General features: G+C 44.8%; 1 protein-coding gene across 1 annotated transcript in view; it reads left to right on the top strand.

Annotated features, from left to right (window-relative positions):
- Positions 1-8,549: 8,549 nt before the first annotated feature.
- The window catches only part of coch (coagulation factor C homolog, cochlin (Limulus polyphemus)), an 11,715-nt gene continuing 6,947 nt past the window's right edge, over positions 8,550-13,317 (top strand). Inside the window, exons 1-4 of the mRNA XM_041954175.1 lie at positions 8,550-8,605; positions 9,429-9,470; positions 9,969-10,013; positions 12,935-13,091. Coding sequence (XP_041810109.1) covers positions 9,437-9,470; positions 9,969-10,013; positions 12,935-13,091 — 236 coding nt within the window. The 5' untranslated portion in view covers positions 8,550-8,605; positions 9,429-9,436. The remainder of the gene's footprint in view (positions 8,606-9,428; positions 9,471-9,968; positions 10,014-12,934; positions 13,092-13,317) is intronic.

Below are 13,317 nucleotides of genomic sequence, written 5' to 3'. Positions count from 1 at the left end.
ACACACATTATTCCAGGTTATCCAAGTTCTCCTCGTGACTGTCAGCAGGCTGCAGCTCAACGTGGGCGTTCAGGTTTTATCTGCTGGATGAGAGGAAACATCCAGAAACACTCACTGACTGTAATGTTCTTATTCCAGCCTGTTAAACCCGCAAATCAGCCAGAGGAAAATATCAAAAACTCTTTAATACTGTGCTAATATGACGACTGTTCACATCTAATTAACTGTCATAAGAAGAGTGTTATGTAAAAGAAGATAAAAAGGTTTTCTCTGGGTTAAAGAAACAGAGATTAAACGTCTGAAGCCTCAACAGCGCCCCCTGGAGGTGACCGTGTTGACTGCAGCCCACAGAGCAAAGGGTGGATGGAAAAAGAACAACTCGTCGTCTTTGTCTTCTTCTCAACCGAGACGCAAAACTCTTCAGGAAAATATTTCGTGTTCACTTCAACACAGTCCAAGTTTTGTTGAGGCAGCACGCTAATGCTGAGCCGAGGCTGCTGATTGGTGGGTTTGGAGTTGAAGGTCCGAGCACATGGTGAGACTTTGGTTTTTAAAACAGTCCCATCTTTGTCTCAGAAGGTCTTTGGTCTCCAGTCCGTCGGCGCTCTGAAGGCTGTTGGTAGCAGAATGTGCTGACCCACATGAAATCTGGCAACGATTTAATGGAAACATTAGCTAATGATACTTTCACAAATACAGAAAATCCAAAAGACAAACATGTTTGCCAGGAAGTGATTATTGTGACCTGCAGCCAACAGCAACAAACCACTGCTGAGGTTTAAGACTCAACCTTAAAACTGAGACTTACTTTAAGAAAGTGTGCTCGGTTTTACTTTGAGGTTATTAAATCAGAATCTTTCAGTCTGACTCGAACCAGTGGTTCAGTATTTTCGTGGCGTCTGTGTTTGATTGGGTGATGAAGCGCCGGACGTGAGTCTGAATCTGCTGCTGCAGTCGAGTCTGAACAGATGAATGTGAACGCCTGCCGCCTGGAAACAGGAAGGAAGCTGATGAGAAGACACAGATTGTGAAGTATGAATGAGGTAACAGACTTTTATTAATGTGGTAATTAGGCTGTTTAAAGGGATGATTACTGGATAAATTACTTGTCATGTTTAAGTGTAAATGACTTTAGCATTGATTTTGATTGATCCTTTAATATTTCACCTCCTCGCACTGTTGAAGGTGGCTGAAGATGAAGAAGCACGAGGAGAAATTCCAGCAGAAGAAGGAGCTCATGAATCACGTCATCTGTTCTGTAAAAGCTTTTCTTTCTTTTTAAATCTCTGTTTGATGAGTTTTCAGGTTAAACGAAGGATGATGAAGGTTATCTGCACGTTCAGATGGATGAACTAACCTTTACTTTCCGTGAACTGAACCTCGTCTTGTGTCCTCTCAGGTGTTTTCTGATGGTCTGGAGCTCTGGAGGACGTTCAGGTGAGATCAAAGCTAAAAGATAAAAACAGAAAGACGAGTGATGAGGGAGGGATGGAGGAACTAAGAGAAAATCAAAGCCTGTCGTTTGTTCCTCAGCAATGATCAGAACAGATCGATCAATACTCGGTTACTGTCTGTGAAACCGAGCTGCGGGTTGCTGAGTTGAATCTGTTGGTCTGGTCTGTCCGACTCATTGATCAATGAGCCGATCAGCAACCGTGTACTGATGAGGTCACGCTACACTCACGACCACAGCTAGCCTTTCAGCTAACTGCGTTCACAACTGCTGAATGTAGATTAATGTACAAAAATGAAGTACATTTACTCAAATACTGCACTGAAGTACATTTTTAAATTACTTGTGCCTTATTTGAGGATTTAAATTTTACTCCACTACATTTAGGTACTTTTCAGATTCAGCTTATTAATACGAAATACAAATGATGAAGTATTTTTATATATCAAACCAGCAGCAGTATATAAAATCAGTTCAGCAGCAGCGTTAAAGTGATGAACTCATCAGTAATCATGATCCAGTCATATGTGGATCTGAAATGAGTCAGTCTGCATCACGAGCACTTTAAGTGTATTTTGATGATAATACTTCTTTAACTTTTACTGAAGCGAAGTTTTGAATGCAGGAATTTTACTTGTAACAGCGTATTTCTACACTGTGGTATTACTACTTTTACTTCAGTATTGAACACTCTGTTCAACTTTAACAGAACTCAACTAAATTCTTCTAACTCAGAACGTTTTTAGTCTCAAATAACTCCGTTCAGAAGAAGTTAAGTGTTTAAATGAGATTCAAAAGATTCTGAAATTTAAATGATGCGAGACGAACAGAGGAGACTGTGATGATGATGATGATGATGATGATGATGATGATGATGAACTGTCTTCTACAAACTGATTCCAGACTCGTGTTGACCAGTTTTTCAGCCAGTATCATCCTGCTGACAGCAGGAGCTCAGATCCTGGGTCAGCGGTCAGCCTCACTGCCCCACCCCTTCTTTAAGAGATCTGATTGGCTGCCGTCCCGCTCCTGCTGTGACCTCAGCTGACCGTCAGTGTTATTTGGACCATGTGAACACTTGAATCTGTCTGATCTGATGTTTCTCAGTGTCGGCGTACAGTGTTACAGCCCAGAGAGGAGCAGTCAGACCGTACATACAGGGTTTCTGCAGGACAGAGATAACACGGTGTCCGGTCTTCAGGTGGTTCAACAAAGACCCGATTGTTCTGCGAGGACTCCGTGACACACATGGATCAGGTGTCTGCGGCTTTTTATTCTGAGCTCCACCTGAGAGCAGCGTCTCAGGTGATGAGGAGAGAGCGGCTTTTTCTTCCAGGGCAAAGTTATTTGGAGCATTTACACTAATCCAGGTGGAAGATGATACAGGTGTCCTCACTCTGAGAAACTGCTGGGACCGTTTCCTGATGCGGCCGTCAGATTGTTTTCCTTCCTCCAGGCAGCCTCTGGGTTCAGTTCTGCTCCATGAAAAACTGGCCTGAGAGATAATCCGTCACAACATTTAGTCTGCGTTTCTGTTGACAGAGCTGCATTATTGTCTCGTGGTCGCGCAGCTGACCGTTCTAAGAACTCTGTGTTGTTGATGCATTCAAGGACACTCCGACCGGCCAGGGTTTGGGACGGCATTCACGTCCGTCAAAAGGAAGAAGACGTGGCGGCGGGCGCGGGCCTTGCTGTGAGCCTGCAGTGCGGCTCTGCAGTGTTCAGACGGAAACTGCACGGAGTGAACAGATTCTGGGCTGAACTTCCTGCTGGGCAGCAGCTCTGTGGGAGACCAGCGTCCAAACACAGATCACATTCCTGCCCTGAACACACAGGACGCCCATCTGATAAAAGATTTACAAAGAAACAACACATCTGCTCTGGATTTCAATTAGAAAGCCCAGAACAAGTTATATAAAGGTAATAACAACATGTCAGTCCATGAAAACACACAGAGCTCCATCCATTAGCTTCTTTCAGTCAAGCTAACATTATTAACTGTCCTGTTTAACCTTCTGACCGATGTGGGAGCTAAAGATAGACGGGACACATCTGGAGTTATTACAGATTCAAGGTTTGGCCACACCAGCATTCTTGTTTTTCACAAAATTCAGTTTCAGACAGACCAGAATCTGAAACGGCATCATGATCGGAGACTTTGTCACGAGGGCGAGATGGAAATCAGTTCAACGGCTGAATTTACAGTAAAAATGGTGGAAGCTGTTTAACTAAAGCTCCTCTTCACTGCTAAAGCGGCATCACTGATGTCTTCATCAGCTACGTTAGCGGCTCTGTGGGGCTGTAGCTAAAGGCTAACATTAGCAAACTTAAATTAGTAATTTGTTTAAAAGCAATGAGGATTTATTTTAATGATGCTCGTCAACATGGAAGCAGAGGAGTCAGCTGGATCGTTTAGTTTAGCTCTAAATGCTATGACATCCAGTCAGAGCCGAAGCTAATTCACCTTTCAGCATTTAGCTGGTTCAGTTCGGAACAAAACTCTTCTCCGCTGATTTCATCCCAGACTGATCCAGAATCTGAAGATGAACTGATTTTAAATGGCTGAATGCTTCATCGTGTCTCGTGTTAGAACAGCTACTGTTTGAGTTGATCCATCTCTTATCATTAGTAGCACCTCTGAACTGCTTTCAGACAAAGATGCTCCTGATACTGATCGGCTGGAAATCTGCCCGGCAACAGGCTGTTTTGACTGAAGCTTCCATCATATGGAGGAAAATGCTGCTGAGAGGAGACACACATGAAGAGAAAACACTTTATCAGTCAAATCTCTGACAGCTGAGTCCAGGATGTGAGTTTATTTTAATGCTGAAGCACACAGAGATTTGGCTTAATACATCTTCATCTTCATCTTCTTTTATCTCCGTTTCTATCTGAGCCTCCATGTTCACATTCTGTGAGAGCCTTCTGAAAATGTTCTCCTTTGCCTCGGTTACATTCCTCCCTCAGACATTTTCTTCGCCCTTCTCATTTTACCAGCTGCATGCTGGGAGCAGGCCAAGCCGAATTCCTGACCACTGCTGTCTGGTCTACCTGTATACCTGTGCACAGGTACACTCCCCTCTGAGCGGTAACACTACCGAGCTGACCCTGAGCTCCGCCCGGCCCTCGACAATAACCAGAGCTTCAGAGGTGATAGAACGAGGCTGACATGAGGAGTCCGGCGGCTACGAGTCGACAACACGTGACACGAAACTCGTTTGAGATCAAATATCTGTCTGACAAAAACATTGAGGTGTTTTTTTGTGTTTGTCTGGGTCACCCCTGAAATCTGATTGGGCAGCCGGGATGCCACCCCACCATCAGACGTGAGATCTGACAGGTGAATTAAGCTGTTCTAAATGTCAGGATGGTCGTAATGAACACCTGTGTGTTGTGTCGCAGGCGGCAGCGAGTAGTTTCAGTGTCGTTTCACTGCAGCATCGTCTGGACGAGGTTTGTACTGTCCATGGTTCTGTCGAAGTTCTTCGCAGTTTTTCTGGTGCGTTTCTCTTCTGGAGGTCAGTCAGTCAGCTGTCAGTCGTCTGTATTAACTCGTCAGCGATGAGAACTGAACCCAGCAGGTTTCTGATTGGATTAGAGTAAACGAGTGAGGGAAGCTAACAGCTAGCTGCTAAACTCAACCCTGGATTTAAGTTCAGTAAAGTCGGTTAAGTTACTTTTTAATTCGGTTAGAAGATGAAAGTTTTGTGTTGCTTTGTCAGCCTGTAAAATGAGACACTGAGCTCGTTTGAAGTTGCTTTATTTGGACTAACGACTAGCTAACGCTAGCTAGCTGCTGCCCTCGCTAGCTGGGATGAGCAGACTGAATGTGTGTGGGAAACATTTTGCACAGAGATTCTCAGTGAGTCCGGCTGCTCATGCAGACTTTGGTAGTTAACAGGATGAGAGATTTCTGAGTGTTGGTGGGTTTGTGGGTGGTGTGTCTGATGCTGCTCGTCTTCACCCTGCCTCTGAACAGGGTTTTCAAAGTTAGATACTGCGCTGCGTTGTTGCTGTGTTGCCAGGCTTTGTGGCCAAACTTGCATCGCTGAACCTCTGAAGTTCTGAAACTCTACTCTGATCCAGAGTCTGGACTACCACAACTGACGCCAAGTGAGGGAGCACCAGCTCTGTCCTGGTGAAACGTTCCTCCTCAATGAAAATGAGCGTTTTTGTGTGACAGGTCTTAGTTTTGTTTAATGTTGTGTGTCACAGTGAAACACAGCCGACGGGACACTTCACAACGTTGTGACTGCAGTTTTACAACTTTTGTGAAGTGTTGGAGATGTTGACCAACAGGAGCACAGAACACTTTTCCCCACAGCGCTGTTGGTGCTGTCAGGGTCTCTGGCCCCTTTCTGATCACCTCTGTAAGCTGTGAAAGATGTGAGCTACCCGCTGGTTGAGGAACAACATGTAGTCTGCTATGTCTCTTGGCCAAATCACAGCAAGAATTTATGACTATAATCACTTAATCTGGCACAGTGAGCAGATTAACTGATTACACTATTGTGTAGTGTGATCCCAGCATAAGGCTGAAACCAGACACCCTGCGGAGAAAACTCATTCGGCCTTAAACACCCCGAGATCGGGTCAGGGTCAGGTATGGCCCAAGAGACGTGGCCATGGTCAGCGGACAGAGACGATCTGCATTGACCTTCGTGGGCCTGGCGAGATGAGTTAGGTGGCCCTTACTGCCACGCAAAGGAACTCATTTCAATGGGTTTTATCTGCGACCTCATTCTTTCGGTCACTGCCTAAAGCTGGCAATCGTAGGTGAGGACTGGAAAGTCTTCAGACGCTCTCATGACACCAGTCCAGTAAAAGGCCACATTGCTGCTGATGTTACTCTGATCTGCCCGAGGATCTCGTGTCCTGTCTTGTCCTGACTCATGAACAAGACCACATCATCTGCCAAGAAGTGGAGATGAAGTGATGAAATCTTGACTTTATCACACTGGACACTCTTCACGCCTCGGCATCACTTGGAGACGCAGTCCAGACGTTATCTTTTTCACCAACACAGTTCAATTACTTCACGATATTTATCATCTTCATCTTCGTCTACAAAATAACCAAAAACCTCAGAAAGCAATTTGAGATTTGTTTTTACCTCCAGGTCGACCGTCGTCATGACATCATTCACTGACAGCGGCTGATATGTGTGACACATATGTCCTCTCATACCCTCCACATCCTTCGTGTCATTGACTTTAACTTGTGTGTCCTCCTTCAGTCCGGGCATCACGTCCTCAGAGTTCACTGAACAAACAGGAAGCAGAGAAGCTCGTTCTCTCTCATGTCTCGCAGCAGTGCAGCACCTGGTTTACGTTTCCATTTCCAGTCTCACATTCACTTCAAGGTTATCGGTCAGTAATCCGGTCCAACAGAAGGTGGTCCTGTTTTGAAAAATTTCTATGAGCTGTCAATAAAGTCAATAGAGTTCAGACATTCCACGTCACTGAGCAGCGCAACCTTCAAAGCTCATGAAGAGCTTAAACTGAAGACTCGGACTTGAGTGACACTCTGACTTTGAGTATTGCCCACTGGGACCAGGACTCAGACTCAGACCAGCATGAGATAACTTGAACTTAATAAATTGCCAACACAGACCACTGAATCTATTCCAATCTGAATGCTGATCCACTGTAAAACCGCTGAATCAGGATTGGGTATTGATGTAATTAAATATCGCTGTATCTTGATGACTTGAACCTGAATCACCAACAACCGATTGGAATGGAATTTGTTATTGATCATCTCCGTTTGATTAGTGATGGAACTGAATATAGTTGACTCAAACTATTGCGTACTTGTACTCAGCTCCTGTGACTCGTACTGAGGTCCAAGTATTGCTGACTGAACAAAACTGAACATTAATGATCCGGTCTTGAGTATTGATTGAATTGACTTTGGGAGACTTGGAATTGAATATTAGCGACTCAGACTCACGTCTCACTCACGAGAATATTGATGACTTGAACCTGAAAGTCTGGAGGGTTTATGTGCAGAATTATTTCTTGGTCAGGATCAGTAGCTACCTCGAGTCTCTCCTGGTTGCACAGCAACACATGATAAACCAGCCATCTGTCGTTTTAACGCCTCAGTTACTGCAGATTAAATGAACGAGGCGTCTTGATTGGTGAGCCTTAGAGGTTCAGGTAGGTGGATTTTGTTACCCATGGACCGGGCCAGGCTAGCCGTTCTGTTTCCAGCCTTTGTGCTAAGCTAGGGTTAGGCTACCTTCCCATCTGACTCTGTCAGACTTCTTTAATGATACACACAACATGTTTAGGTGAGAATCACTGAATGTAAACATCAGTTTGTTTTATTTACCAGATTTCCTGTTCTTCATTAATGTTCCCACTCTGAGAACCACTGGACGACACAAACGAGCCTCAAACGAGCCTCAAACGAGCCTGAGGTTGTCTTCATGTCAGCCAGCAGGAATGCTGTGGTCGTGACTTCCACCAGCAGGTAACAGAAAGTTATTGAATGTGTAAGTTGACGTAGAACAGCCTGCAGAGCTGCCCTCATCTTCCTCGCTGATATTTGGTTGGTTACTTTTCCGTCTCCTGGTATTTTGTGGATGTAGCTGGCTAACTGTAGGAAGACACTTATTGAGTCTCTGTGCAGAGAAGCCTCGAGCAGCAGACCTGAATCAGTGAAAAAACAATGTGTGTGGTGGTTCACAGGTCCGGGATCAGGTCTCTGCAGACTGTTGCTAATCACTGTTCTGCTACAGTCGGACCTGCAGCAACATCTTCTGGTATTGATGTTTTTAAAAATGTCAGCAGGGAGTTCAGCGAGATTTGACTGAAGGGAAGAGAGAAGCTGGAAGTTCTGCTTTCACCCTGTCTGTCTCTGTCTCTGTCTCTGTCTCTGTCTGTCTCTCTCTCTCTCTCTCTCTCTCTCAGGTTGACCCCTCAGTGAAGCCCCTCCCACTTCCTCTTGTGATGTCACAGCTGTAAGGTGTGTGTGTGTGCGTGTGTGTGTGTGTGTGTGTGTGTGTGTGTGTGTGGAGAGCTTATTTAAAGGGCTGCCTCTCTCTCGCTGGGCGATCGACAGCAGCTCATCATCAGTTTACCGCCTGCTGCTTTCAGGGAATAAAAACTGCAGTTTTTCCTCAGACGTCTGCTGGAGAATCAGCCTGTAAGTCTTTACTGTAGGACTGAATGGTTTGTGTGATTTCTGGCTTGATGACTGATTTACCGGCTGTTTTAAATCCGATGACCTGCTGACTGACTGTGTGGTTCACAAACTGGCTGCTTGGCTCACTGACTGACTGTTTGACGTCTGTGCTGACTGTTTGACCTGCAAACTCATTACTGTTGCTGGTTTGCTGACTGGTTTAACCACTGACTGACTGGTTTATTGAGTTAACAGGACTTAAGCAGCCAGTCTTCTCTCTCATGTGTGAGCTAATTTACTAACTGACTGGTTTACTGACTGACCATCAGTTGGTAGGCTGGTTTAGTTATTGTCTGCTGATTGATTTTGTCCGTTAACTGACTGGTGTCCCAGCTGGTTTAACCATTATTTGACTGGTTTACTGACTGGTTATAATCTGTAATTGTTTCACTAACTGGCTGATTGTTTACTGGCTGACCAGTGATTGGTTGACTGTTGTTTTACTGGTTGACAAACTGATTTAGCTGCATCTTAACTGGTTTTCTTACTGTGTGACTGGTTTTCTGTCTTGCTGACTGCTCTGATCAAGCTGGTGAAGCTGCTGGTTGATTGAATGAATGTATTTGCTGACTGCTTAACCGTCTTAATGGTAACGGTTTATAGCTGACTGGTTAACCAGTCTACTCTTGACTGGGTTTGTGAACCAGTTACTAACTGGTTCAGCCATTGGTTGCCTGCTTTGCTGACTGGTTTTGAACACTTTATTCCCGTATGCACAGTATGAACTCCTTCACTGCCTGGTTTTGCTCACTGTTTGCTGACTCATTTGCTGGCTGGGTTTCAGGTGCGGAGATGTCTCAGCTGTGCGTCCTGCTGCCTCTCTCAGGTACGCTGCTCTGTTCTCTGATCACCTGCATCATAGTCTGTCACTTGTTTCCTCATAGATAGATAATAAGACAGCAGACGTTGCAGAACGCCATGAAAAGCTTTAGAAGCAGCAGCAGACGTGTCGCCGACCTGCAGGAACGTCCCCGCGGTCCGTTCATGTCGGACAAACCGGAGGACGTTTAAAGACCGAGCGTCTCGCCGTCTCTTACAGGTGGAGACATTGCTGGACATGATGCTCACGCCTCCTCTCATTGGTTGCGTTAACGTTAACGTGTGTCTCTGCTCTGGAGCTTCTCATGTGATCACAGTTTATGATCCACTAGATCTGAAATCGTGTCGATCATGCGGGCAGTTATCCACCTGTTCCAGGTCGATGAAGACAGTAATGTTAAATGTTGGCGTGTTTGCGCTGTTAAAGGCTGCAGATCATCTTCATCTTCATCTTCATCTTTGTGAATGTGATGACGGGTTAATGTGATCTCTCTGTTCTCTGCAGGCCTTTTGCTCCTCATCTCCTCAACGTTTGCTTCAGGATCCAGTGGTGAGTCTGTCTGTTTGTCTGTCTGTCTCTCTGTCTGTCTGTCCTGCTGGTGTCGTGCTAGGCCCGGCTAGCAGCTAACTGGTTAAGCTAACTGGACCCCTCTCTGCAGAATCATGTGTTCTGAAATGTCTCCTGATTCATTTATCTGAATCGTTGAAAAGCTGCTGGAAACAAAGAACGTGTGTTTGTTCTCGCTCTCACCTCTTTGGCTTTCAGACTTCAAGAAGAAAATGAAGGCAAAAGGTCTTTGTGAGGATTAGGACTTGGCTGGTTGAGGGACTGTGGTTAAGGTTGGGTCAGACGTGTACGGTCGTGGTGATGATGAAGGTCAGGTGTTAAGGAATGCGTCGTAACAATGGCGTCCTCATCAGTACTGTACAAGCTCGTGTGTGGGGGTGTGTGAGGACCTGCTGTTGGTCCAGAACAGAGACCAAAATGATATAAAGACAAAATTAAAACTAGTCAACAACGAAAGAAGCTGTCTGAAGCGCTGTCAGCGCCCCCTAGAGGCGGCAGCGTTCATGACAGCCCACATCGGCACGTTGCTCTTCAGGCTCAGTCACACCAGAAGGAAGCTGAATTATTTTGCGTGTCTTCGTGATGCGTGAAGCTCAGTGATGTCATGATGCGGTTGTCTCGTTTTATTGGTGGTTAAAATAAAGACGAAGCAGAAAGTTCTGTCGGTGTTGTCTCACTTTAGAGACTCGTAGTCCTCACGTCCCCTCAGAGGACAGACTGTCCAATCAGCTCGCCGCCGGTCAACAGCTGAAACCCTCCGACCAGTTCAGACCGAACTTTCCACTGACATGAAGCAAGAAGCATCAGACAGTTAGCAGCTTCAGTCTGTGGACTTCATTCAGCAGTCAGAGAGAAAACATTTAATCCTGATTTAAAAATGAGGCTGGGGGGGAAGGAAACCTGCGTTCACACCTGATCATTTTCACCTGATCACATGGAAAGAAGTTCTGCATCACAGCCTGAGAGATTCCTCCTCTGAGCTCAGAGGACCTTTAAACCCTCTTTGACTTGTTGTTGATCCTCAGAACGTTTTTCTTTGTTTATTTTGAACCCGAATCATAAAAATGTCTGAAATTGAAACTCGCCACTCGTCTTTTCTCTCTGATAGATGAAACAGATGAAAAGCTCCTTTCATCCCGAGTCAGTCCTTTCAAAGAGCACATTTATTATTCTGACTGTATTTCAATGAATTACTGACGCTCATGAATAGTGTTATGCAACAGTAAACCCTTTTTATCCTCAGCTGTAAATCCAGTTGATTTCTCCCAGTTTGAGTCATTTTTATCCTTTTTAAAGGTTTTTCTGTGTGTCAGTTAAACTATTCATATATCCCATAAAATTAACAGCAGCTGAAAACATTATTACCACGACAGTAACTTTTATTTGTACTTCTTCAGTTTCTTTTATTTTAGTAGCTTTTTACATTAAAAAAGCAGTTTTCCAGTAAAACGTGTTGACGTGTTTGCTGTTTGTACAGTTTGTATTTGACACTCAGATAAAACGGAGTGAAGTCGGTGTTTTGTTCTGTGGAGGAAATAAAGAGCAGCCATGTCGGCTCTGTGAGGCTGCACTTCGACACAGCAGTGCTTTGAGCTTAATGCTAGTCAGCATGCTAACACATTCACAGGGACAATGCTAACATGCTAATATTCCTGTCATGCTCATATCTTATGGGATGGATGGTTATCACACAGTAACATGCAGCGTTAGACACTGAGAGACGAATGAAGGATCATCTGATCTGATCTGATTTATGGAAGGCTGTCATGGCGCCATGTCATGTGATGTGATGTCATGTGATGTCATGTGATGTCACGTGATGTCACGTGATGTCATATGATGTCACGTCATGTGATGTGATATGATGTGATGTCTTGTGATGTCATATGATGTCAGGCCATGTGATGTCATGTGATGTGATATGATGTCATGTCATGTGATGTGATGTGATGTGATATGATGCCATGTCATATGATGTCAAATGATGTCACTGCATGTGATGTGATATGATGTCACGTCATGTGATGTCATTTGATGTCACACCATGTGATGTCATATGATGTCACGTCATGTGATGTCATATGATGTCACGTCATGTGATGTCATATGATGTCACGCCATGTGATGTCATATGATGTCACGTCATGTGATGTCATGTGATGTCAGGCCATGTGATGTCATATGATGTCACGTCATGTGATGTCAGGCCATGTGATGTCAGGCCATGTGATGTCAGGCTATGTGATGTCACGTCATGTGACGTCATATGATGTCACGTCATGTGACGTCATGATGTCACGCCATGTGATGTCATATGATGTCAGGCCATGTGATGTCATATGATGTCATGTCATGTGATGTCATATGATGTCACTGCATGTGATGTGATATGATGTCATGCCATGTGATGTCATATGATGTCACGTCATTTGATGTCATGATGTCACGTCATGTGATGTCATATGATGTCACATCATGTGATGTCATATGATGTGAGGCCATGTGATGTCATATGATGTCACGTCATGTGATGTCATAAGATGTCAGGCCATTTGATGTCATGTGATGTCATTTGATGTGATATGATGTGATGTCGTATGATGTCATGCCATGTGATGTCATATGATGTCAGGCCATGTGATGTGATATGATGTCATGCGATGTGATGTAATGTGATTTTGTATGATGTCACTGCATGTGATGTGATATGATGTCACGTCATGTGATGTGATGTCGTATGATGCCACTCCATGTGATGTGATATGATGTCAGGCCATGTGATGTCATGTGATATGTTGTGATGTGATATGATGTCACGTCATGTGATGTCATATGATGTTGCGTGATGTGATGTGTGATTCCATGTGAAGGCGTCACACGGTAACATTGATGTTATTGATCAGTGCCGCACCCTGTGACCTGTGTGACCCGTGGAGCCGACCTGATGGAGGACGGGGCGGTGGTGTTGTGTCCTCCAGACTGCACCCAGTGGAGGGTGTCTGTGTTCGGGACAGGAATCTACGCCTCCGTGTCCTCCGTCTGTGGAGCTGCTGTCCACAGGTGAGACACCTGCTGTCTGATAAAATGTTTGAAACTGTTTTTTCTCCATGTTCATCTCTGCTTATCAGCTAACTGCCCCTAACATCACATGACAGCCGATCTTTAATGCTGATTGGCTGAAGCCAGCTTTGTCAGACAGTTTAGATGGAAGTGATGGATGTTTGCAGCAGGTTTGGTTGGAGTTTTTCTGCTGTGGCTGGGTGTAGATTTCCAGACACGTGGATCC

Source organism: Chelmon rostratus, chromosome 15 (genome assembly GCF_017976325.1).
Source record: "Chelmon rostratus isolate fCheRos1 chromosome 15, fCheRos1.pri, whole genome shotgun sequence".
Lineage (NCBI taxonomy): Eukaryota > Metazoa > Chordata > Actinopteri > Chaetodontiformes > Chaetodontidae > Chelmon > Chelmon rostratus.
Note: the sequence above shows the minus strand (reverse complement) of the source record. Positions and strands in the feature narration are given on the sequence as shown.